The 26,858-nt window shown below is 39.8% G+C and overlaps 1 protein-coding gene across 6 annotated transcripts in view; it reads left to right on the forward strand.

Annotated features, from left to right (window-relative positions):
- ALMS1 (ALMS1 centrosome and basal body associated protein) overlaps window positions 1–25,243 on the forward strand; it is a 219,032-nt gene extending 193,789 nt beyond the window's left edge. For 5 of the 6 annotated variants that reach the window (XM_053200763.1, XM_053200766.1, XM_053200765.1 and 2 more), the window contains 7 exons: window positions 16,414–16,534; window positions 17,599–17,802; window positions 18,103–18,332; window positions 19,065–19,248; window positions 20,159–20,222; window positions 23,762–23,861; window positions 24,905–25,243. In XM_053200763.1, coding sequence (XP_053056738.1) covers window positions 16,414–16,534; window positions 17,599–17,802; window positions 18,103–18,332; window positions 19,065–19,248; window positions 20,159–20,222; window positions 23,762–23,861; window positions 24,905–24,949 — 948 coding nt within the window. In that variant the 3' untranslated portion in view covers window positions 24,950–25,243. Of the gene's footprint in view, window positions 1–16,413; window positions 16,535–17,598; window positions 17,803–18,102; window positions 18,333–19,064; window positions 19,249–20,158; window positions 20,223–23,584; window positions 23,862–24,904 lie in introns of all 6 variants that reach the window. The other variant, XR_008289406.1, reaches the window with a different exon arrangement.
- The last annotated feature ends 1,615 nt before the right edge of the window (window positions 25,244–26,858 follow it).

A 26,858-nucleotide genomic window follows, 5' to 3' on the forward strand; every position in this document is an offset into this window, starting at 1 on the left:
ATAGTATTTTCATGGTTCATCATTTTGTAGTATGAATCAATACCCCTTGCTTCTTACAGGTGAATAATATTCCACAAACATATAAAACATTTTGTTTATTCAGGAATTGATGGACATTTAGGTTGTTTCTGCTTTTTGACCATTATGAAAAATGCTGCTATAAGCATTAATATACAAGTGTTTGTGTGGAACTGTGTTTTCGGTTTTCTTAGGTATATACCTAATAGAATTGCTGGACCATGTTTAACCTTTTGAGTAGCTGCTCCATTTTACATTCCCACCAGGATCATATTCCAATTTCTCTATATTCTTGTCAGCACTTGGTATTGTCTGTCTTTTGATTATAATCATCCTAATGGATATGAAATGGTATCCCATTGTAGTTTTAATTTGCATTTCCCTAATAACTATTGATTAACATCTTTTCATATACCTTTTGGCCATTTGTATATCTTCAGAGATATGTCTCTTCAGATCTTTAAAAGGACTATTAGATTTTTAAATTGGGTTGTCATTTTAGTACTGAGTTATATTTCTTTATATATTATTTTTTTAAGTGTTTATTTAAATTCTAGTTAGTTAACATACAGTATAATATTAGTTGCAGGTGTACAGTATAATGATTCAACACTTCTTTTTAAGTTTATTTATTTATTGGAGGGGGGCAGTGTGAGCAGGGGAGGGACAGAGAGAAAGGGAGAGAGAGAATCCCAAGCAGGCTCCACACCAGCAGTGTGGAGCCTGATGCGGACCTCAAACTCACGAACCATGAGATCATGACCGGAGCCAAAACCCAGAGTTGGGACACTTACCTGACTGAGCCACCCAGGCACCCTGTGATTCGACACTTCTGTACATCACCTGGTACTCATCACAGTACACTCCTTAATCCCCATCACCTATTTAACCCATCCCCCCACTCACCTCCCCTCTGGTAACCATCAGTTTGTTCTCTATAGTTAAGGGTCCGTTTCTTGGTTTGCCTCTCTTTTTCCCTTTGCTCATTTGTTTTGTTAATTAACTTCCACGTATGAGTGATACCTTATGGCATTTGTCTTTCGCTGACTTAGTTTATTTAGCATAATACTTACTAGCTCCACGTACATCATTGCAAATAGCAAGATTGCATTCTTTTTATGGTTGAGTAATATTCCCTTTAAAAGTTTATTATTTGAGAGAGAGAGAGAGAGAGAGAGTGCAAGTGGGGGAGGGGCAGAGAGAGAGGTAGAAAGAATCCCAAGCAGACTCCGCACAGAGCCCAGTGCAGGGCTTGATCTCACGAACCGTGAGGTCATAACCTGAAATCAAGAGTCGAACGCTTAACCAACTGAGGCACCCTGGCACCTGAGTAATATTCTATTGTGTGTTTATATATACACCACATCTTTATCCTTTCATCATTTGATGGATACTGGGCTGTTTCCGTAATTTGGCTATTGTAGATAATGCTGCTGTAAACATTGGGGTGCATGTATCCCTTTGAATTAGTGTTTTTATAATTTGGGGGGTAAAAACCCAGTAGCACAATTACTAGGGTATTTCTGTTTTTAACTTTCTGAGAAACTTCTTTACTGTTTTCCACAGTGGCTGTGCCAGTTTGCATTCTCACCAGCAGTGCAAGAGGTTTCTTTTTCTCCACATCCTGGACAATACCTGTTGTTTCTTGTGTTGTTGACTTCAGCCATTCTGACAGATGTGAGGTGATCGCTCATGTCTATTCATGTCTTCTGTTTTTCATTTCAAAAGACTTCTTCAATCTGTAATCTACTGGCTGAGTTCTCTTAATTTTTTATAAAATTTGTTTTCTGTTGTAGTAGTTTAATGCTATTATTTTTGTCCTCAGTTTTCTTCCTTAGTGACTGTCTTTTGTTCTCCAACACAAAGGAGATACTCATTAATTGACAAATTGTGTTAATTTTGTCAGCTGCCTCTTAATCTCCTTCTATTATTTTAGTTTATCTTGGATCTATTTCATTAGGTCCATATTCTTTTTAATTTTGTCTAGAGCGAGAGCACAAACTATTTATTGGCTGAAATGTGGGAACCATTAATGTACCCACAAAGAATGTGGTTGAAATCTCTGTACTGTTTTATTACCGGTTTGCAAGATACTGCCTCAAATCCTCTTCCCAGGACACGAACCTGAAGACTAATTGTGTATGGCTTTTGTTTCTTTTGCCTCTCAGAGTTTGGGAAAGCAAGGGGATAGTAGATAATTCTAGGACTCTGGAAAGCTATGGTAGGTGACATTTTTCTTTGCCATTGTTAAAAAAGTTGGAAACTGGTGGCCACTTTACCAAGTATGGAAGTAAGGAAAGTATCTAGCTCTATAGGACATGCCCTTGGGGTTTTATTGTCCTGTTTTAGAGTCAGCTGATGACTGCTTTCATGGCATTGTCACGTGGTCAGTGAAATGGCTGGGCCTTATTTTTTTCTAGTAAATGTTAGTAATGCAACTAAGATATTTAGACTGAGGAGATTATTTCCCATACCTTTTTCTGACTTCTTGGCCAGAAGAAGGTATTTGGTAAATCATTCTGGCTATGGCAGAAGGTGCTATTTTTTTTTTTTTTCCACTAGAAGCATGTCTCCAATTGGGATATTTCTCTTTTTTCTCTTTCTTCTGAGCAACTTACTGCCTCAGTTCCTTCTCTGAGAGATCAGTGCAGTATTTTGAATTTAATGGACTTTCCTTTTACCCTTTTGCATGATCCTTTGTGTAGGAAGAGCTTTGTGATGGCTTCTTAATTTTAGTCCCAGTTTTTTCTATGACATTACTTCTGCAATTTTGTGGTATGAGTTGAGTCCTTTCCCTAGGTCTGAATATTCTTTTCATTTTTTGCTTTTGTGTTTCATTTACGGAAGAAGAGGTCCATTAAGCCTGTCAGTGTGCTATCATATTTTCTAAAATCCATTTATCTGTTTTCTCAGTGTTTCTCTGTGTCTCCTATATTCAATTTCTTCCTTTTCTGTAGGCTCCTTCCTCTCAACTAGAACCATGCTTATGTTTTTCCTCATTATAGACTGTGGAGGACTTGCCAGTCAGGATAGTTTCTGTGGATGCTTCTACCACTTTATATCTTGCTTTTATTACCAAATATCTTGTCAAAAGGATATCTCTTTATTTCATTTGAATATAAAGGTAAAAAGGTAACTAAATATGAAGAATTCAGATAATATAAAGACCTTGGAAATCATAAGTCTCATCATTCGGAAAGAGTCATGTTTAACATTTTCACAAATGAGCTTCCAGGTTTATATTTTATGATTCACACGCCCACTGCTGATCCTGGATATATTTCATTAGGCCCATGCTCCACTGTAGCTAAATACCAAAAGAAGAGGCCTCCATGAGAGAATGAAACAAGAGCTTTATTAGTGTTTGATTACATATTAACCAATATTTCTTATATTTTATAGTTTTTACAATCATGCTTATATATAGAAACAAGAGTCAAAAAACTGAAATCACAGTGTGTATGTTGTTTTGAAGCTGTACACTTAATATATCATAGACATCATTTTATTTTTTAATTATTTTAATAAAAAGACATGTAGTCATTTTAATGACTTTATGAGTTCCATTGTATAAGTATAGTATTTGTCTAGTTAGTTCCCTAATGGCAGGTATTTAAATTGCTTTGAATTTTTCTTTATCATAACCTGCACTTTGATGAGTAGTCCTCTTATATCTTTATGAATTTTTCTATTTCCTCAAGATACATTTCTAAATTTGGAGTTTCTGGGCATTAAAAGTGTTTAATCCACACTACTAAATTGTCCTCCTTAAATATTGAATCAATTATTTGTTCACCAGTAGTGAATAATTATAGCTTGGTCAATACCTACAAGTAACATTCTTATTAATGTCTGCCAATCAGGCCTGTTCTTGTTTACATTTCCTTAACTACATCCACTAAGTTTTTATTTTTGTGTGTGTGTTTATTGACCATTTATACTTCTTATTTTATGAGCTACCTACCATGTCTTTAACCCAGGTTTCCTTAGGGTAATTTTTTCTCTTAAACATGTGTACCCAGGATATTTTTTAATTCTTTGTACAGATAAGGGTTTAGGAGTCAATATAAGGGGATAACAGCAGCTGCCTGCCCATCCTTCCCCTCTTCCTTTGATGACCCGTCATCTCCTTTCTGTGACTCACTTCCTCTGTGCCTCTCTCCACTGTGTGCAATCTGTCTCAGTCTCTGAAGTTCATGTTTCCCTCTCACTACTGTATCTTTGTGCTCTGTCTGCTTCTCTCTTCTTTCTTTCTGCCTCTGTGCACCCATGCTCCATACACTTGTTCTCCCCACCCCCATGCTGTCTGTTGTCCTATTGTCTCTGCTGTGTGTCTCTTGTTTCTGTGGTTATTCCCCTCCTCCTCCCTCTCTGTCATGTTCCTGCTATGTCTCTGTGCACATACATGCTCTTCCTCTCCCTCTCTCCTCTCTTTTTCCTTTCTCCCTTCTTTCCCCATCTATTTTTCTCAATATCTGGTTGTGCACTTGAGTCCAAGAAGAGGGGTAGTTTACTACTGCCCATACAAAAAAAGAAAAGTCAATTATCAAGTGAATATGAATTATTTCTCTGTTTTTGACCTCTCATTACCTCCAGTTGCCCATGTTTCCAGCAGTTGGGCAAATGAACAACACAAACTACCAAAGAGGCCTCCATGAGAGAATCAAATGAGAGCTTTTATAATATTTAGTAAATGTTTACCAGTGATTAATAGATTTTTATATAACAGGCTGATTTTACAACAGTCTTTACAATCACACTCATATATGGAAAGAAACAAAAGTCAAAAGCAGATTCTTGGAACCCAAAAATAAGTGTCATTATACATTAAGAGATCAAAAGCAAGATATAAAGCCATATATTTAATATATACATGTATGTGTGTGACTGGAACAAAATATTAACAAACTATTTAAAATTGTGGCATTATAAATGTCTTCCTTTATAATGTTCTGTGTCTTTTGATACAACTTTTACGAGAAACATATTTTCTAATAAGGCACCATAAAAATTGTTTTTGTTTGACATTAATAAAAAAGTGAGGTAAGCCAATCTAATCAAACAAACACAGAATGTTAGTTACGAGCTGGAAAGGAGGATTTTCAAGCTTTTCATTTTGTTCTAGTGTCTGCCTAAAATACCTATTTGTACCTCCAATCTAGTCATAATAAATCTTTCTAGAAGCAGAGTAGAAGAATAGGATCAGAAAAGTATTACATACCATAATGTGGCAAGATAAAGTAAAACAAATTTTTAACCTTAGGTTCTGAGGGTTGAGTTGAATATGCTCCTAGGGTCATGGCTTCACTTTTAAAATTTTATCCCCACATTGTATCCTCATTCCTATTTTTCCATAGGCAACTGGTCTTGTTATATAAATATATTTTGGCTTACAAGAACTCTTAAAAAATGTGTATTCTTTATGTGCGTATGTGACTTCATTTTATATAAAAGCCATATCATTTTTTTCTTATTTTCAATAAGCATTATATTTTTTATGTTTTTAACATTTATCTACATTGCTATATGTACATCTAATCAGGTTTCTGATCATTGCATCATACTCCATTGAGTGCATCTACCAGTTTACTGATGCATTTTCCCTGTGATGGGCACCCAGGTTGCTGCTGACTCCCAGCACCACAGAAAAATGGGAGTGCACACCTTGTCCATACCCCCCGCCATTGGATCTGTATGAGACTGTCTTTGGAATATATACCCAGAAGTGGAATTCTTGGATCATAAGCTATATAAGTTTCCTACATTAGTACCAAACTGCTTTCCAGTTCATATCCTAACTGCAATGCATGGAAATCTGTATATTTCTACTTCTCTGCCAGTAATTTCTAGTTTGGCCAGAAGATTTAGAAATACAAATTTCTAGGGGCACCTGGGTGGCTCAGTCGGTTAAGCGGCCAACTTCATCTCAGGTCATGATCTCGCGGTTTACGAGTTTGAGCCCTGCATCTGGTTCTGTGCTGACAGCTCAGAGCCTAGAGCCTGCTTTGGATTCTGTGTCTCCCTCTCTTTCTCTGCCCCTCCCCCACTCAAGCTCTGTCTCTCTCTGTCTCAAAACGTTAAAAAAATTTAATAAAAAGTATATATATAAATGTCTATACCAAGGATCTTTCCCCCCCATTTTTATTTTTTTTTTCAACGTTTATTTATTTTTGGGACAGAGAGAGAGAGACAGAGCATGAACGGGGGAGGGGCAGAGAGAGAGGGAGACACAGAATCGGAAACAGGCTCCAGGCTCTGAGCCATCAGCCCAGAGCCTGACGCGGGGCTCAAACTCACGGACCGCGAGACCGCGACCTGGCTGAAGTCGGACGCTTAACCGACTGCGCCACCCAGGCGCCCCTCCCCCCCCATTTTTAATTAAATGTTACTTGTCTTGAGAATCTACCCTATCCCCACTACAAATGTCAAAGGAGGAAAGAGTCTTTTAGAGACTTCCAGAATTACTGCCGCACTTTCAACCAGAATACATTTGTTCATTCAGCCAGATGCAGTTATAAGATAGAATGTGACAAGTACAAAAGTGGGATACTTTAATTGATTTTTTTCAGCTATTGACATGTAACAGATAAAAAAAGATATGAAAGATTTTACTAGCAATATTAACAAGTGTGATTTAGAATATCTATATAAAACTTCATTCCCAAAACGCAGCATCCACACTTGTTCCAAATGCCCATGGAATATTTCCAAAAATTAATTTTACTTAGGCAAAATGTTGATAAAGCCCCAAAGTAGAAGACTAATAACTGTGCTTATATTTTCTAACCACAATGCAATAAAGTTGGAATTTAACAACTATATATTTTTTTTCATTAAATAATTTTAAAACATTCTAAACAAGTTCAACTAGGAAATAATTGAAATAAGTCTTCTAGTATGGAAGAAAACTAACAAGGAATTCAAGAAGTACTTAATAAAGTGGGAAACATATTTTAAGGAAGGCACTTGTGATGAGCACTGGATGTTATATGTCAATGATGAATCCCTAAATTCTACTCCTGAAATTAATATTATGCTGTATGTTAACTAACTGGAATTTAAATAAAAACTTGAAACAAACAAAAAATCTAAATAAAAATATATAAGTAAATGAAAATTTTGAAAAACTTTTAATAATTATAATAAATAAGGGGTGCCTGGATGGCTCAGTCAGTTAAGCATCTGACTCTTGGTTTTGGCTCAGGTCATTATCTTGCAGTTTGTGGATTTGGGCTCCATGTCTGGCTCTGTGCTGGCAGTGCAGAGCCTGCTTAGGACTCTCTCTCTCTCTGTCCCTCTCTCTCTGTCCCTCCCCACTTGCACTCTCTCTCTCTCTCAAAATAAACTTTAAAAAATAATAAAATAGGGGCGCCTGGGTGGCTCAGTTGGTTAAGTGTCTGACTTCGGCTCAGGTCACGATCTCACAGTGCATGGGTTCAGGCCCCACGCCTGGCTCTGTGTTGACAGCTTGGAGCCTGGGGCCTGCTTTGGATTCTGTGTCTCCCTCTCTCTCTCTCTCTCTGCCCATGCTGTGTCTCTCTCTGTCTTAAAAATAAATAAAACATTTAAAAAATAATAATAATAAAATATAAAAATGAGAACAAAAAAAAAAGAAAATATATAAATTAATGTCAATCCCTAAAACTGATCAATATAACCAAGATCTGATTCTTTGGAAAAAACCAGTAGACCAAATCTCTGGTTATCCTGACCATGGCAAACATAAGCGAGATGGAAGGGTGTAACCATAGACTGAGGTGGTTTCCTTCAAAAAGACTACTGTATGTAACTTTAGGCTGATATATATCTAAATTTAGATGGATGATTTTCTAGGAGACTATAAATTGAGAAAATTGATCAAGAAGTTTTAAATCAGGAAGCCTGGGTGGCTCAGTCAATTAAGATTTGGCTCAGGTCATAATCTCATGGTTCGTGAGGTAGAGCCCTGTGAAGACTCTCTGTAATCTAAAGCCCTCTGCATGCACTCTAGAAATTTGTCACAATATATGTTCCCACCAAAAAGTATAAGCATATGTGTCTCTTCACTCTCTTGCCAACTACGGGTAGTATCAGTCTTTTTAATATTTGCTAATCTGATGTGTGGAAAAACTCATTGCTTTAAAATGCATTTTTTTTACATTAGGTTTCAGGGATTGCCATTTACATTTCTTATTTTGAGGGCTACTTTTTTATATCCCTTGTCCATTTTTCTTTGAAGATTTTTTTCCTATTCTCAAGATTAGTTATATTTTATTAATATTGTAATAGTATTATGTATTCAACTTATTTCTTTGTTCCATTCTATGAAAGATCTTCCCAGCCTCAAGATTATTTAGAAAAATAATTCTTCTGGTTTTTTTAAATATTTTTTAATGCATTTAAATCTTTAATCTACATGGAATATATTCTGTGAATATAATTTTATTTCCAGATGTTTAGCTAATTGTCAGTAGATATTTTTAAATAAGTAAGTGATATTCACAATTTATTATAAAAATCTAATATTCTTTTGTTAAGCTGGACTCTAATCAGTTGGACTTGGTAATTAATAGCCATGTTTCTTCTGAAATTTTTACCCAGAACAACTGAAATAATATGTGAGCACTCTATCAAAATGGAGAGCTCTGAAAAAGGAAACTAATTCTGATCGAAATATGAAGGAATTTCATTTATTAAACTTGAAGTTAGATCAGAACATCCAAGTGGAAATAACAAATATAGATATATCTGACCTCATGAGTATGTCATGAGTGAAATAAAGATTTTAGAATCATTTATGTAAAGGTGGTCATAATCCTCATGAGTATTAAATCCAAGAGGAAAGATACTTGAGAGAATGCAGAGAAGAAAAAGAGGGCCACTTCCAGACTGTAAGTTTTCAAACCTAATAGAAAATTCTTTGGGACCCCTGTCCTCTTGCTCTACAGCCCTGCACAAAACTTTCATAATCATTTGTTAACCTTCTAGGTTTTCCCCTACATTAATTGAGGACTTTAGCTCTGTTCGTTTTCTTTCTTTCTAGCCCAAGTCTTGCCATTATCTGGGGAACTTTACTATGCTGTTAGAGTTTCTTGACCTCAGTTCTTTTTTTTTTTTTTTTTTTTTCAACGTTTATTTATTTTTGGGACAGAGAGAGACAGAGCATGAACGGGGGAGGAGCAGAGAGAGAGGGAGACACAGAATCGGAAACAGGCTCCAGGCTCTGAGCCATCAGCCCAGAGTCTGACGCGGGGCTCGAACCCACGGACCTCGAGATCGTGACCTGGCTGAAGTCGGACGCTTAACTGACTGCGCCACCCAGGCGCCCCTTGACCTCAGTTCTAATGACTGGTACTTCCATTATATTTTAACCATCAAGTCTCATGGCCATTTTTTGAATTTGGGCATAATGCAGAATCATTCTGGCTCTGCAACCTTTACTCACTCATGTACCAAAAAAAACCTTTCTGGGGATCTATTAGCCAGGCACAGTGCCTTTTTAATTTTCTAAGGAGGATTTTTCATAGTTACCATCTGCCAGACTTGCAGAAATAAATGACCTGTTCTGATTCTCTAAAGGTGACTAACAGACAGTTATCACCTGAATTCCTGTTTTTGTACACTTTAATCTTGTCTCTAGAAATTAAATCTATATCAGAATGTTGTGTTTTACACAGACACTTTGTGATTGTGTCACCCTTTCCTGGTTGGTAAATTTTATTATTGAAACTACAGTTGACAGTTTGATCTGCACATATCTAAAAAACACTTCACAAGAAAAGACTGTCCTTTGGTACCATAGACTAGAGTTCTGATAAGACTTTGACTCTGTCTTATCAGTATGTACCTCTGGTTCTAAACTTCAGTGGTTATAAATTAACTAGCATAAACCCATTCCTCTGAAAGAAAAGCATCTCCTAGCAGTCATCTGACTGGCAGAATGTCAACAGGAACAAGTTGCCTATATGAAGAATAGCCATATAGGGTCATGAAAGAAGACATGGCCTTCCTCCTATATTGGATATGTTTTGCCAAGCTCAATTTCCACCTAAAAAAAGTAATTTTGGTGGGTGCCTGGGTGGTTCAGTTGGGTTAAGCATCTGACTCGATTTCAGCCTAGGTGGTGATCTCACAGTCATGGGATCAAGCCATGATTCTCTTGCTCTCCCTCTGCCTCTCCCCCCTCTAAAAAAATGGTAAATTTTTAATTGAAAAGCTTTTTTGAAAAGGGTCTATCTGAAGATGTCTCTGATCAATAAGTGTGGGAACGAATCCCACCTAGATTTTAATTAAACTGAAAAGTATTACAAAAAGCCTGACACATCTCTGAGATGGTAGCAGTTCCTGTTGTGGAATAAGACATCAGCAGGTGAGTTTGCTATCATAATAATAGAAATTAAAACAGAAGCAGGCAGCCAGACAGCATGTATCTCCTTCTGAGACTCTCTGCAACAGAAAGCATAAACCATGTTGGTTGATAATGTCCGTTGATTTGTAGTCACTTAAATCTTTTCATTGTAAGCCTCACTGTAGAGGACTGAGTGGGCTGATTCACACACAGGCGCTGAGGGATGACGGAATCATCTGAGGAGATGCCTGAGACTCTCCCGTGGACTAAGGAGAATAACTGTTGTGGTTTACCAACAGCATCTGTAAATGAATTCAGCAAAAATGATGTTCAGTCCCTTGGTAGGTCATCAGCACAGATTGTGAGACACAGAGAGACCTGTGCATGTGATGATTGTTGTGACTCAGTGTGGAAGTCAATATGGCGTGATTGCATGATTCTGACGGTTTGCACTGGCCCTCGCCATAGCGTGTGTAGTGCTACATCATGCCTACAACATCCAGTGCCCACATTTTTGTTGGGTTTGTTCATGCTTTGTTGTATGATAATGACACTGTTGCTCCCCTTTCATTGCTCTTGTATCACTGCTTTAGTAACAAGATGGGGACCATAAAACATGAGAAGCTTTTTCCTCCAAGTAAGGCTTCATAATCTACATTATTTCAGTTTGCGTAGTGAATAAACATTTTACAGCTTTTTTTGAGATCTTTCACATACCATAAAATTCACTTATGTAAAGTGTACAGTTTAGTGGGTTTTAGTATTATTCATGGGGTTGTGCAACCATCACCCCAACCTAATATTAAAACATTTTCAACACCCTCTAAAAACACCCTCTACTCATTAGCAAAGTCGCCCTGCATTTCTCCCAACCTCTTACCCCTGCCCCAGCCCCTGGCTGTGGTTACTAATCTATTTTCTCTAGATTATTCTGGACATTGCATATAATAGAATCATACAATACGTGTATGTATTGTATGTATGACTGGCTTGTATGTATTGTGTGTGTATGTATTTTGTGACTGGCTTCTTTTGCTTAATGTTTTTAAGGTTCATCTACATTGTAGCAGTGTATTCATTACTTTTTATTGCCAAATAATATTCCATTGTATGAACATTCCATGTTTTATTCATCCACTTAGTAAAAAAATATTTGGCTTTCTTCTATTTTTTGGGGTATTATTAACAAGGCTGCTGTGAACATTCATGTACAAGTTTTTGTGTGGACGTATGTTCTCATTTCTTTTGGGCATGTGCCTGGGAGCGGATATATGCTGGAGCATATGGTAACTCCACATTTAACCACTTAAGGAACTGCCAGGGTGTTACCTAAAGTATTGTCACCATTTTGCGTTCCCACCAGCAGTGTATGAGGGTTCCAATTTCTCCACATCCTTGAAAACACTTGTCTTTTTCTGTCCTTTTGATTTTCACCATCCTAGAGGTCTAACTAAATCTATTTTGTTGAGAGGGAATATTTTTTAGACTATTTTCTATTTTTAAATATTTTACTTTTTATAGGCAGGAATTAACATGAAAGAGATTTGAACTAGAAACACACACACACCAAGGCTCGCCATTGGACCCGATGTAGATGTGTTTTTTACACCCATTGGTGCATACCATGACTGGTTGTATACTATGGATGTTGAAGAGACTGGGGCTTGAAGGGACCGTCATTTCTGCTGCATTTGCACCATAGGGCACTCCAGCATCTACTTGCGGACAGCTCCACCGCTCCCTGACTGCGCATGAGCAGCTTGTCCATGTGTATGAGACTCTATTATTGAAGGTCTTAACTTCTAGAGACCCAAAACCTGCAATCATTGCACTCCCTGGCTCTGTTCCTGGCTCTGTTTTCAGAAGGCACAGAAAATAGGTCTAATTTTCTTCCTCTCGGGTTCCTGCTTCCTTCCCAAAAGTGTTTTCTCTCAGGTCTTCACTCTGAACCATTTTTCACAGGTCATGCTTCCTTACCCCACCTCACTTCCTATAAATTGTCAGCTTTCCTGGGTCTACTAAGTTTGCTGATATCTTATTTTTAAACATTTCTCTTTGAACTAAGCGTGTTGTGCTTCAGATGGTGAGAGCATGTTGACAGAGCAGATTTATCACCTTCCTTTCTGTGGCTAGAACATTTCTATGTCCTAACATGTTTTACTTCTGTTGAGCTCACCAGAGCCATGAAACTTCTATTGCCACACTCTTCTCGGTTTTATTTTCACTATTTTTGTTTTATTTTCGTTTCTTAAACTGATAATACAATCACATGATACAAAATTTTAAATGTATAAAAGAGTATTTGATAGTGTCCTTCCCACTCCTGTACCTTGGACACCTAGCTCTCCTTTCCAGAGCTACTCAGTGTTACTAGTTCTTGCATATCTTCACAGAGATTTTTTTTTTTTTTTTTTTTTTTAAGCAGCTTAGTTGAACCTGCATGGCTCAGAAGGTTAAGCATCTGACTTCGGCTCAGGTCATGATCTCACAGATTGTGAGTTCAAGTCCCACATAGGGCTCTGTGCTGAGAGCTTAGAGCCTAGAGCCTGCTTCAGATTCTGTGCCCATCCCTGCTCGTGCTCGCTCGCTCGCTCGCTCGCTCTCAAATGAAGAAACATTAAAAAAAATTTTTTTCAAATAAAATAAAAATAAAACAGCTTGGTTGAAGCATAATTTACATACCATAGAATTCATCCATTTTAAGTGTACAGTTATTTTTAGTGAAGTTACAGAATTGTGTAGTCATCGCCATAACCCAGTTTCAGAACATTTCTGTCACTCCAAAAAGGTCGTTTGTACCTGCTTGTTATCAATCCACATTCCCAGCCCCAGACAACCTCTAATATGCCTTCTGCCTTTTCTGGACATTTCATGTAAATAGAATCATATAATATGTAGTCTTTTGCATCTGGATTCTTTGGCTTAGCACGATGTTTTCAAGGTTCATTCATGTTGTAGCATGTATCAGTAGTTCCTTTTTATTGCTGATTAGTATTCCATTGTATGGATATACCACATTTTGTTTACCCAGTTCCCAGTTGGACATTTGGATTGTTTCATATTTTGGATAAGAATAATGCTGCTATGAATGTTTGTGTAAAAGTTATTGTATGGACATATGTTTTCTTTTGGAATTAGAAAATTAAAATTACCAGGTCCTGTGTGAAGTTTATGTTTAAGAAAATGCCAAAGTGTTTTCCAAAGTGGCTGTATGTTTTTACATTCCCACCTGCAGTATATAAAGGTTCTTATCTCTCCACTTCCTTATCTACACTTAGTATTAGCCATCTTTTTTATTATAGCCATAGTAGTGGGTGTGAAGTGTATCTTACGATTTTAATTTGTATTTTCCTTATGACTGATGATGTTGAACATCTTTTCGTATACTGATGAAAAGTATACTTTTCTGTCTTCTTTGGTGAAATATCTATTCAAGTCTTTAGCCCATTTTTAAATTACATATATGGAATGTCTCACTGTTTATTTAGATCTTTAATTTCTTCCGCCAGTGTTTTCAGCATGTAAGCCTTGCATTTCTGTTGTTAAATTTATTCCTAAGTATTTCGTTCTTTTTGATGTTGTTGTGAATGGGATTGTTTCCTTAATTTTTATTTTCAGATTGCTTATTGCTAGAATATAGAAATACAGTTGATTTTTTATCTTGTCTTATATCTATAATCTGGCTAAACTTATTAGTTCTAATACTTCTTTATGGATTCCTTAGTATTTTATTTGGACAGAATCATGTCATTTGCAAATAAAAACAGTTGTACTTCTTCCTTTCCAATTTAGGTTCTTTTCTTTCACGGGTATTTTATCAATAAGAAAGCAAATACCTGCATATGTTTTTGACCTTTTTTTTTTTTTCCCCACAGACCTGGCAGCATACTTTGCTTTTTATACTTAATCTTTCCTGAAAGTCAGTCCATTTCAGTACCTCCTACAGCTGCAGAGAAGGTGTAGTATATTGCCAGTCAGTCATATCTTCCTCACCACATATTCATACGTTTTGGGTTTTTTTGACATCACAATAGTCTCAGTTTTATATGACTTTTATATTTTTTTTACAACTTATATTCTAAATCATTTGTTCTTTCTAACACTTCTGTAATTTCAGAAATGCAAGTGCTCCCTTTTTGAGCTGGGTAAACTGGCACAGAGAGTGCAGTGATTATGCAAGTAGAGACTGCTAATAAAGGGAAGATCTGAGACTGGCTTAGGCCTTTGGACTTCAGATGCACAGCTTTTCCTACTGTATCAAAGTTGCTGCCATTCCTCCTGCCTGATGTATAGGGCTTTACAATGATCCCTTGTTGGATTTGGCCCATCATTCCTGTTTATTATTTTGGATCTTGACAGTCATTTAGGCCCTCCCAGATATGCATTGTACAAGAAATCTCCTGCTTCCCATATCTCCAAGACATTGATATATAAAATGTTAAGAAGGAATAGCCGGAGCAAACCAAGCAACTGGACACAGTAGGTGCTTAGTAAATATTTGCTGTTGAATGCAAGACATACCACTCATTAATAAAGGCCTCTCTCTGTTTTCATAATATTTGGGTAAGAATGCTTCAACCACCTGTGGTTCTACCAACTTATTTTATCATTTAACCCACATAACTCCATCTTGCCCTCAAAGATGTCAGGAGAAGTCTCGTCATTTTAATCAACTCTAGCTGTCCTTGACCACACATTCTTTTGGTCTACCCGTCAGTGACCATATCTACTAGAAAAACCAGGCTAATCTGGCAAGGCTCGTTCTTCCTGCTCTTGAACACTGCCTGAAATGTGCTTATCTCTTTGACCTCTAAATGCTTGTAAATGATTAGATTGGTGATCCATTCTAGCACTTTATATGTAATCATTCTTAAACCCACCAGTTTGCAATGCTTATCTTTTTGAAAATCAAAACATTTCCTGTCCCGGGTCATTTAGCTTAACGTGCTCTGTATCAAGTTTCTGAAAGAAACTGTTTCAAGTCTCCTGAAGGTCCTGGGATATAGTTTATTTAGTTCAGAGGAAAAGACACCCTGTTTCCTTTCCTGAGTTGGCTGTCAATTCACCTTTACCAAAATTGCTTAAGTAGACAAGCATCTGGCATTTATTCAAAATATAGATGCCCAGACCCCTCCCCTCGAGACTCCAATTCGTTGTTCTGAGTTTGGACCCATCCTCCAGGAGATTGTTGTGACGAGCAAGCTTAAGAAATACTGTTTTATACTACATTTTGATAATCTTTCTGTCATTCACTAGCATTCCACCATCCACTTTAATCCATGAAGTTACCCTTCTTTGCTCTATTTGCTCTGAACCTAACTTAAAAGCCTTTTGGGCTCTTTTAAAAAAAAATTTTTTTTAATGTTTATTTATTTCTGAGACAGAGACAGAGCATGAATGGGGGAGGGTCAGAGAGAGGGGGACACAGAATCTGAAACAGGCTCCAGGCTCTGAGCCGTCAGCCCAGAGCCCGACGCGGGGCTCGAACTCACGGACTGCGAGATCATGACCTGAGCCGAAGCCGGACGCCTAACCGACTGAGCCACCCAGGCGCCCCCCTTTTGGGCTCTTTAATAATTTTTGCAATACTCCAGTTATTCAGGACTTCTCATGGGGCCTTTCAGCTCTTTGTATATTTACCCATGTATAAGTATCTGAGTCTGATCTTACTGGAAAGCACCTCTTTAGTCATTCCTGGCCCTCTTTATCTCTCATCAAAATTGTTTTGCACGTTTCAAGTTAGAATTTCATTCTGAAAACCCACCAGGCTAATCTTTGGCTAGCATCCTCTTTGGAGTTTCTTCAAGTCTTGTGAACATATCCACTCTTTATGGCTTACCTTCTTAAGACAGCTCAGGCCCTTATCCAACCATAGCAGCATTCACCTCCCTATCATAAAGTATATGGTAACATGTTCACATTGTCACAAGCTTTCTGGAGAGCAACTTTATCCCAACAAGTAGAACTGAATTAGAAAGGGCTCTTGGTAGCTTGTATGTGTTCTTTATCCTGTAGGTGACTATGCCATTGACTGCAGGTAATGCTAACGGTCTCTTTTGTTTTTCCAGGTGGCAAACCATGTGATTTCTTCTGATTCTATTTCATCTTCTACCAGTAGTTTTTGGAGCTCAAGCCCCAACCTTTGCAACAAGCAAAATGTACATATGTTAAACAAGGGTGTACAAGCAGGTAAATTACTTGAATTTAAACATTTCCATTGAAATACAAGTAGACCTTAAACATATATTAAGATATTCAACTTCACAATAAAATAAGTGAAGATTAAAACTGTACTCAAATGCCATTTGCCACCTATCAGACTGGCAAAAATCTAAGTTCGGTAGTAAGTTTCTGGGCACAAGTGTAAAGGAATAGGTTCTCATACATGTAAGTTGGGAGTACAACCCCCATGAGGCAATTTGGCAGTTTCTATTCAAATTACTTTGATCTAGCACTTTTACTTTTGGAATTTAGCCTATAGCTATATTGTGCATATGTGCAAAATAACAAGTGGACAGAATTAATCATTGAAGTATTGTTTATTATAACAGAAAATTTAAATTGACTTAGATGTCCATCAATAGCCAAATGTTAAATAAATTATCATACATCCATATAACAAGACATAGGATGAGGAAACTCTCTCTCTACTAATATGGCAAGATCTCCAACAGAGATAATTAAAAAGAAAACACGAAGTGCTTTAAAAATAAAGGAAGAAAATTGCTTGAATGTGTGCAAAAAATTCTCTGGAACCAGGGGGTTGCAAATTGAATGAATGGAGAACAGGAGTGGGAAGGAGGCTTTTCACTTATGTTTTTCTATATCTTTTGATTTTATATAAGAGAAGTAAACTCCCTTGATTTTTTTTCCCCCTCCAGTCTTGTCTTTGTGTCTGTCAACCTCTTTCTTACCTGGGTGACTGCCAGGAGGACTATAAGCATTTAATGTCTTTCTCACTTTGGATCAGAACTAAAATCCTTTACCCATTGAATCCATGTGAGTGATTTTTTTTCCCTCTAATACCTAAACTAAGAAATAAAAACCTTCCTTTCTTCTTCCACTTTCCCTCCCTCCTTCTCCCTCCCTCCCCTCCTGTCTGTCTCTGTCCCTCACACCCCTCTACACCACCCAGAGGAGGCAGTAGCTTGCATTTTTGAAGACTTAAAAAGTATTTGTTTACTGAATTGAATACACATTGCCAACTAAGTCTCAAGGCTGCTCCCAGGATATCTGTGGATCTTTCCCCTCAGGTAACTTGGAGATCGTGAATGGTGTCAAAAAACACACTCGAGATGTTGGGATGACTTTCCCAACTCCAAGCTCTAGCGAGGCTAGAGTAGAAGAGTACAGTGATGTGACTTCTTGGTCAGAAGAAAAAATAGAAGAGAAAAGTCTTCTCACCGGTTATCTTGGGGATAAAAAGTTAAGGAAGAACAAGCAGAGTTGCAGTGAAGGTCAGTTTTTAATTCCAGTGTTGTAGCAGAAGAACTAGTGAATTTCAAGTCTCTTGCGATGCTAAGATTCTTTATTTCTAATGACTCTGTGTTGACCCCATCTCCCCACACCCCCAGCACCACCTTGGCAAATTTTCAAAGTATCTAGCACTATAATTACAGTCATACCTGCAGTTACGCAAACTCCAGGGCATCGCGGTGGTCTCTGACGGCTGAGTCCCCTGAGAGCCTATGCTGTGCACATGTCTTTGGTGAGAAGAATGAAAAATCTTTTTTCTTTCTTAAAAATATTTCCCATAGGAGTTTCATGGTTTGTTCCTGTGGAAAATGTGAAGTGTGGTCCTAAGAAGGAAAACCTGCCCAAACTTTATGGCCCTGGTATCTGCTGGTTTGCACCAATAACCAACACCAAACCGTGGAGAGAGCCACTGCGGGAACAGAACTGGCAGGGACAGCACATGGACAGCCACGGGTCACTAGCAGGCCCAGGCAGAGATCCCCCGAGGCCTTTTGTGAAAGCAACCCTACAGGTGCAGCGACACTGAGTTCATTTTAGCCATGTTTAAGGTGGGGGTTCGGGGGGGGGTGCGGGAGGGGAGATACAAAGAAGTTAAATGTGTGATTTGGCCTTCTGAAGAATAGTCTCCTAACCCTCATTTCTGGCACTTCTAGAATTTCATCTGTTCCCACTGTCATCATTAAACAAAGGCTGACTTACTGTTAACCATTCTAAACTGTGCATTGCCCTCTGAACCTGGGACGAGGCAATAGAAGGGAGAGTGCCGTGATGCTGCCCACTGGGCTCATAGACATCTGCATGTGGAGTGCTCTGGAGGCCTGGTGTTTGTTCCTCCATTTACATAACTCCCATTCCTGCCTAGCACAGGATTTAAAAGGCAGGAAGTCCCTTCTTTATATGTACCTTGGGAGCTGAACGAAATGTTACTTAATAATATATTTGTTTGAAGGGAAAATTTAAAATAGCACAATGGGCTGGGCTCTAGCCCATCAACATTTGGAAGAGTTATAATTGCCACAGTCTTAGTTCTTGGTTTATTCCAAAGGCATCCTTTGATCCCTCTGATTTACCTACTGGAACTCTCCCCCGCAGAAAGTTGTTAGATTATTCTTCAACTCTAGATATTTTCTGCACTTTAGAAACAGGCTCTTCAAACCACTGTTGGGCAGGTACTGTTTTCTAGGCCCTTAGAGAACAAACTGCATCATTAATGTGAGGTTCGGGGGCCTTTTCTCCTCCTCAGGAATCTCTTCAGCTTCACAGACCCGACTTCATCTCCCGCTCTGGGGAGAGAATAAAGCGTCTGAAGTTAATAGTGCAGGAGAGGAAACTACAGAACATGTTACAGAGTGAGCGGGAGGCACTGTTCAACACTGTCAGAGAATGGCAAGGCTGCCAGGACCCAACACGCCGGCTCCTGAAGAGAGGTACACTCTGCCTGTTCACTTTCCTGTTACTGGCTGGAGAGGGTAAAGTCCACTTCACTCCGGGGAACACGGCTCAAGGCCAGCCCAGTTACGGGGACAGAAATGGACTTTTTGTTTGCTGAGACTCAACTCTCCTTAGGTAGCAGAACCTGCCCGGTTTAGCTGTCAGCACTCTCATGATCCAGAGAAACCCAGGTACTCTTGCCCTGCCACTGCAGCTTGGAAACCAAAGAGTCCATGAGAATGGGGTTTTTGTAAGTCAGCTGTGTGTCTGGGAGCAAGTTAGTTCCAAAAGTATAATGTTGGTTTCTTCGGCGATGGCGCTGATTCCAGGATTGCCTACCTCGTAGCGGGGTAGTGGTGGTGGTGGTGATGATGATGCCATGTAAACTTTATGTGTTTTGCCCAGGCACTGTTCTTCTTTAAGCTTATAACACCTCTCTGAGGTACATGCTATTAATATCCCTATTTTACAGATGAGAAAACAGACAAAGAAAGCCTAAGTCCCTTGCCCAAGATGATACACCTGATACTGGGATTTGAACCCAAATGGGCTGGCTTCCAACTGTGTGCTCTGACAATTCTGCTAGGTGTAAGACCTCAGGAATGTAATACATGAAAGCTGTGAAAACTACAAAGTGCTACCTAATGCTTTCATCACAGCCTTACCTATAAACCAGCCAGTGTCTAGTCTGTGCCACAGAGTGTTGTTTCTTCAGGAGCCTCTGGCTGCTGTCACAGTCCCCATAGTCTAACCCTGGCCTTGGCCTTGGCCCTTGCTCCCCACCCATTGCTGTCAAGCTCAAGGTAGAGGCACAGAGTCCTAGCAGCAACTTCTCCCAGTTCTTGAGCAACACACTCTTCCTTATTCAGACACTACCCACTGAAAACCCCTTCTTCTCTTGCTTAGGCTTCCTGGATGCCCAAAAGAACAGGCCTATTGGAAAGAAGGAAATGATTCAGAGGTCTAAACGGTAAGGCCAAAAGAATAAGAGTAATTATATAAAAGTACAAATCCGGCCAAATGATCAGGAGCTGTGGCTGCCCCCAGAATAAGGGCGTTATGCTCAAACATTACGAGGAGCACCTGGGAGGCTCAGGCAGTTAAGTGTCCAGCTTTTGATTCTGGCTCAGGTCATGATCTCATGGTCGTAAGATCGAGCCCCAAGTCAGTCTCTACACTGAGTGTGGAGCTTGCTTAAGATTCTCTTTCTCTCTGCCTCTCCCTCTGCCCCTTCGCCACTCGCATGTGCATGTACACTCTTCCTCTCCTCAAAAAAAAAAAAAAGAAAGAAAGAAAATTAGTTGTGAAAGTAGTTTCTCACCAATGGCACTAAAAAAGGAAAGAAAAATAGCAGATTGGTATGGATGAGTCAGATACAAAAGATACAAAGAATCCCCACTAATTTGCATGCCTTAATCAGGCTTGTCCTTGATAGAAACCTAAATATAAATAAAGATATCTAAAATCTAAGATATGAATATTTGAAATAAAATATTTATTTGGGGCATTACCCTTTATCCATGAAATCCCATCTCTAGGAATTTATGCAATACAGTGAGAAATGATGGAATCCTCTCCAAGATATATTAAGTTAAGCTTAAAAAAAAGTCAAGTTTCAGGGGCGCCTGGGTGGCTCAGTTGGTTAAGCATCTGACTTCAGCTCAGGTCATGATCTCACAGTTGGTGAGTTTGAGCCCCGCATCAGTCTCTGTGTTGACAGCTCAGAGCCTGGAGCCTGCTTCAGATTCTTTCTCTCTGCCCCTCCCCTGCTCATGCTTTGTCTGTCTGTCTGTCTCTCTCTCTTTTTCTCTCAAAAATAAATAAACATTAAAAAAAATTTTTTTTAAGTCAAGTTTCAGAAGCATGTGTACACTGTTCCCGTTTGCAGTGTTTAAAAAGTATTAGTGTCTGTATAGATGCATATACTTTTATATGCATAGAATATCTCTGGAAGGATACTCAAAAAAAACTGGTAATAGCAGTTGCCTTTAGGAAAAAGAGCTGAGTCACTGGAGTACAGAGGTAAGACAAAGACTAACTTTTTTGCCCTTTTATACTTGTTGAATTTTGGGCCACTGCATGCATTAGCAATTAGTTAATCAGAGATGTGCTTATACTGATCATGAGAATGCCATGGATTTAATTGACATATAGCATTGTATAAGTTTAAGGTATATAATGTGGTGATTTGACACATGTATATACGGCAGTATGTTCACTACGCTAAGGTTGGTTAACACATCCTCCACCTCATATTCTTTCTATTTTGGTGGTGGTGGTGGCGGCAGTGTTCTTATTGTCCTGGTGAGAACATTAAAGGTCTTCTCTCAGAGCAGTGTTGAAGTATCCAATACAGTGTTGCTGACTAGAGCCCCTCTGCTGTACCTTAGATCCCCAGAACGTATTCCTCTTATAACTGGAAGTTTTTACCCTTTAACTAACATCTCCTCGTTCCCTGGCCCCCAGCCCCTGGCAACCATCATCCTAGTCTCTATTTCAATGAGTTTGATGTTTTTAGATTCCACATGTTAAATGAGATCATACAGTTTTGTCTGTCTCTGACTTATTTCACTTAACATAATGTCCTCAAGGTCCATCTATGTTGTTGCAGATGGAAAAATTTCCTTCTTTTTTATGACTGAATAATAATATAATAATATATTACATTTTCTTTATCCATTCATCTGTTGATGGACACTTAGGTTGCTTATGGTCGTTGTATTTTTAATTGTTTAAGGAACCACCATACTGTTTCCCATACTGGCTGTACCAATTTACATTCCCACCAGCAGTGCACAAGGGTTCCCTTTTCTCTGCATCCTCACCAACATGTGTTATCTCTTGTTGTTTTATATATATATATATATATATAATAACTATTCTAACAGGTGTGAGGTGATACCACATTGTGGTTTTCATCAACAGTGACTTTTAAAAATGTATGTTTGTTCCTCTTAGGTCTCATTCCTGCCCTCCACTACTGTGTTTGCAGTTAGTGATCATCTCCACCACATCCAAAACAGACCTCCCCATTCTCCACTCCCACACTTGCTTGGGCCAGCCACTCATCCAACTAGAAAGCTGGCTAGCAGTCACCGCTAGCTGTGTTACCCACTGCTCCACATGTAGCCTGTTTGCACATCCTAGAGACCTGGCTCTTGTTGCTCTGGGACCTGCTCTGGCCTCCGCTCTCAGGGGACTGCTGTTCTTCCTAGTTCTGCTCTTGATTTTTTCTCACTTGCTTTCCACAAAGCCTCTACGTCATTTGCAATGATATTTTTTCAAATTATAGGAAACTTTGGAAAGTATCGAGAAAATTAGAAAGAAGGAAATAAATATCGCTGATAATCCTTCCATCTAAACTGAACTGACACTAGTCCTCTTTCTTGGCAGGAGTGGGGGTTTTGCAGAAACCCGTATTAACACACTTGTTTTTTTCTCAAATTGTCGATCATACAATATATACAGGTTTGTAATCTACTTTGTTTTGTAAAGCATCAAATTGTGAACATTTTCCCATATTATTAAAAGTTTTTTGAAACATCTTTTTTATGCTTTGTAATAATTTCATTATATTCCATAATCTGTTTAACTGTTCTTTTGTTACAAATTCACATTATTTCCAGTTAGAGCATATTTATCAAATGCATGTTCGATCATGTTCCTCCCTACTTAAAATCAGTGGAACCCAGGAGCACCTGGGTGGCAGAGTCGGTTAAGTGTCTGACTCTTGATTTTAGCTCAGGTCACGATCTTATGGTTCGTGGGATTGAGCCCCACACCAGGCTCTGCACTGACAGCATAGACCCTGCTTGGGATTCTCTCTCTCCCTCTCTCTCTCTGCCCCTCCCCTGTTCTCATTCTCTCTCAAAATAAATAAATAAAACTTAAAATCAGTGGCACCCAGTCCCTGATAGGACAGAGCCCAAGGTTTTCACATGGCTACGTGGCCTCCACAGCCCACCTCCCCTTCACCTCGCCTGATTCCCAACTGCTCCCCTGCACACCTCTCTGTGAGGCCTTGACTACTTACCAGTATTCCCTTCTCTTGTCCTCCCTCTGCTATCTTTAAGACCCTCCTTTCATTTCTTGGAACTCTGTGTAACATTTTGTACATGGGAACATTATTGTACTTTTCTTTCCCATTATTTCCTGTGTGTTTAAAAATATACTAGTTAGTACATGTTTGTTATCTCATATCGAAAATGTACACTTTTGCATATAGAGTAAAAAGCTGTCATCTCCACCCTTTTATCCCACTCCTTTCTCAAGAACAAGTAGCCCCTATAAGCAGGATTTCTTAATGTTTTTATTCATCTTTTCCCCTACCAGATCATGAGCACCCCTAGCCAGGGTTCTTCGTGTCCAGGTGTCTAACAGGAAGCAGGCCCACAAGGCCAAATGCCCTGGAAGCAGCAGAACTTAGGGAGATGGGGGAGAAGAGATCATGTCCCTCCATGGTCGGGTAACCTCACTGCTTTTTGTCTTCCCACTGGCACCATTCTTAAGGATTTATGAGCAGCTTCCAGAAGTACAGAGAAAGAGAGAAGAAGAGAAGAGAAGATTGGAATATAAGTCATACCGGCTACGAGCGCAGCTATTCAAGAAGGTCAGTCAGTCCTTGAGCAGCATCCATCAGGTTTATCAGGGGAAAGAGAAATTGAGGGAAACACATCTGACCTGTTTGAATTAACTACATCTGGGGAGTAGCCGTAAGCTTGTAATGTATTGTACCACTGCTGAGGTTTGGAAGGTAAAGGCATCTGTGACTAGATTTCAAATCTAAAAAGGCAAATCTAAAAGAGGCACCTTCCAGGCATACATTTGGAATGAAACTAAATTCCATACTTAGGACTAATGGTGGAAATGTCCAAATCTATCAGTATTGTTGAATTTTCATTTTAGAGTCCCCAGTGGTAGTTTTGTGCCCCTTATTGGTAAATCAGATACCTCTAGAGCTTGTAAAATAAACTGAAAATGTCCAAGTGTGGTATAAGAGTTGACAACTTGGGGAGTCGGAGCCTGGAAGCCACCACCATTTCCTGCCCATGGCCCCAGTGGAATCAGTGGTAATGCAAATCCCAGACCCTCAGAGGCAGGGGGACTTGCTACCAATATATTCCTTGAGAAGCTAGGGAGCTACTGTGCCTGAAGGTCTGTATCCTTCACTATTCTCATTTCCTTCCCAACCCCTTCACTTCACGCCAGAGGACTCTGAAAGTCAGAATCCAAAAGACGAGTTTATGCCAGACCGATGTGGGATTGGAGATCTGCTTCTGGAGCATACCTGGAGCTGGGCTGGGCCGGTCCCCTCGAGGAGGGGGGCCCCAGGCACCGCATGGCCCGGCCAGTGTGTCAGCGTCACAGGCCAGGCCTCTCATTGTACTTGTATGTTTGAACTGATGGATGGATGAGTCTATCCAGATCATAAATGATCTGTATCTATATAGACATAATAGATACTGATTATATACATCATGTTTCCTTAACACTTCAGGAAAAATTTTTTTTGCATAATTACCATAGTTTCTGTAGCTGGGGAAGATAAATGTGATTTGGGTAGAACCTCACTGGTCTCTCAGCAACATGTCTGGGGTGGCTGTCTGCCTCTGATGGCAAGAGTATCTAACTTCTCTTTCTTTTCTTCCACAGAAAGTGACCAATCAGCTCTTGGGGAGAAAAGTTCCCTGGAACTGACATAAGAATATTTTCCTGGAATTATATTTTGTCAACCTGGAGAAGCACAATCCTTACTTTTATGAGCCTGGTTTAATAAAACGTAACTCTTTTTCCATGTGTAATTTAGAAGTAGTAACAATGGTGAGTAGGATTATGAATGGTTTGGGAGCAATACTTTGTCCGCTGCGAGCTTGCCACAGGGATGTTTGTCACAATGGTATCATTTCTGAATTCTAGCCAGGAATGAGTCCCCTTTTGTATGTGTTTTTGTACTTTTAGAAAATAAATAACTTCTGATTGAGTCATAGTAAAGCAAGCAGCGAATAGTCATTTCTTTACCATCTAGAGATGTGCAGGGAGCTATGCAGTGTCTCTCCTGGGGTAGATGGGGGTCTCGATCTAAAAGCATCAGTCAAGGGAGATAGACTGCGGGAATGAAATGTGGCCTTTCTTTACACACGCAGCAGGATGTGACAAGACTCTGCCGTGGGCTTTGTGGAGAGGGTGTCTGGTTAGGGTACCTGTTGGACATGCCCAGACACTCCCAGCAGACCAGGCACCTCAGGTCCAAAGCCACCTCATAGCCTCACTCCGGCTTCCCAGGGGCCTCTAGCCTTTGGTGGATTTTCCCTCCAGCTCCATCCACCCTCTTTTCAGGATTGAAGCCTCAGATCATTTATCATCACACGTGGAACCAACGTTTATAACCTGGATCACCACTTCTGAAAAGCATGAATTAATAAGTGTGGTAATGTACATAAAGCATTTAATTAATCCTATGGCCTGGAATTACAGCTAAGGCCCAGAGTTGAGGGGGAGAAGGTACTAATCAGCCTCATTCTAAGTTCAGGGAAGTCCCATCAGGGCAGTAAGGAGCCAGCTGCCGCCAAAGCCGAGGTAAAGAGCAGACCCTGCCACCAAGCACAGCTCAACTGGTGCCTCCAAGGCTCCCTTCCTAACCCAGAAGGAGGCGATGAAGAAGGCTCAAGGTAATTAAGCTCTCTGGGCCAGTTTACCTGTAAAATGAGAGGGTTAATAACCTCCCAGCCCCCTTTCAGCCCTCAAATATTATGACTGTTTTATGCCTTGTTGGAAGTTATTATTCAGAATACAAACAGAAAGTGATCATTGCCTAGAAACCTGGGTCTGCAGGGAAACCGGGCAGGATGGAGCCTGCTTAGAAATAATGAGTGGGATTCTCTTACGGCCTCAAGCTGTGTCATCCAGGTACCTTCCCAAAGTATTTAGGTTCAGGGCCTGGGAAGCCACTGGTGGCAGCTGGCCACCAGCTCCTCACCCCCTGCCACCAGCCCCAGCCCCAGAACACACCTGCTTGGAAATGCTACCACAAGTGCCCTGGGGAGAGCCTGTTAGCATCTCCACTAGATTCCACAGACTTGCTTTCCACATTAAAACGGTAGTTCCCAAGCCACCAGGCCCTGCATGGTCAGGGTGCAAAATCAAAGCCCTGCATGGGGCAGGGGTGCTGAGAGTTCTCCCAGTGCAGTTTTCCTTGGCTGAGTGCTGCCTGCAGAACCCAAGCATTGGCCTCATAGGTAATCCTGGTGCCTCTCCCAGCATCTGTTCTGCCCCCAGAGCTCAGGGTGGTTTCCCCCTACCCCCGCCATTCTGCCTTCATCAGTACAGGCTGAGCACCTGGTAGAGGCCAGAGTCACTACTTTGTGCTACCACACTATGGCTATGCTCTGCTCCTACCCTCCACCAGCTACCCATACCCCAGTCCCCATACCAGGAACTTGTTCTGAAAGTGCTTTTTTTCCCATGCCTGGGAGGACATTGAGCCTCTTGTTTTGTTTTTTCTTCTTGCATAGGTACAAGAAGGCAAGGCCCAGGTTGAACCTATGCCCCAGCTCTGACCTGTCATGGGGATTCATTCTTGAATTGCTTCTTCCTAGATCTGGTTCAC

Source organism: Acinonyx jubatus, chromosome A3 (genome assembly GCF_027475565.1).
Source record: "Acinonyx jubatus isolate Ajub_Pintada_27869175 chromosome A3, VMU_Ajub_asm_v1.0, whole genome shotgun sequence".
NCBI lineage: Eukaryota > Metazoa > Chordata > Mammalia > Carnivora > Felidae > Acinonyx > Acinonyx jubatus.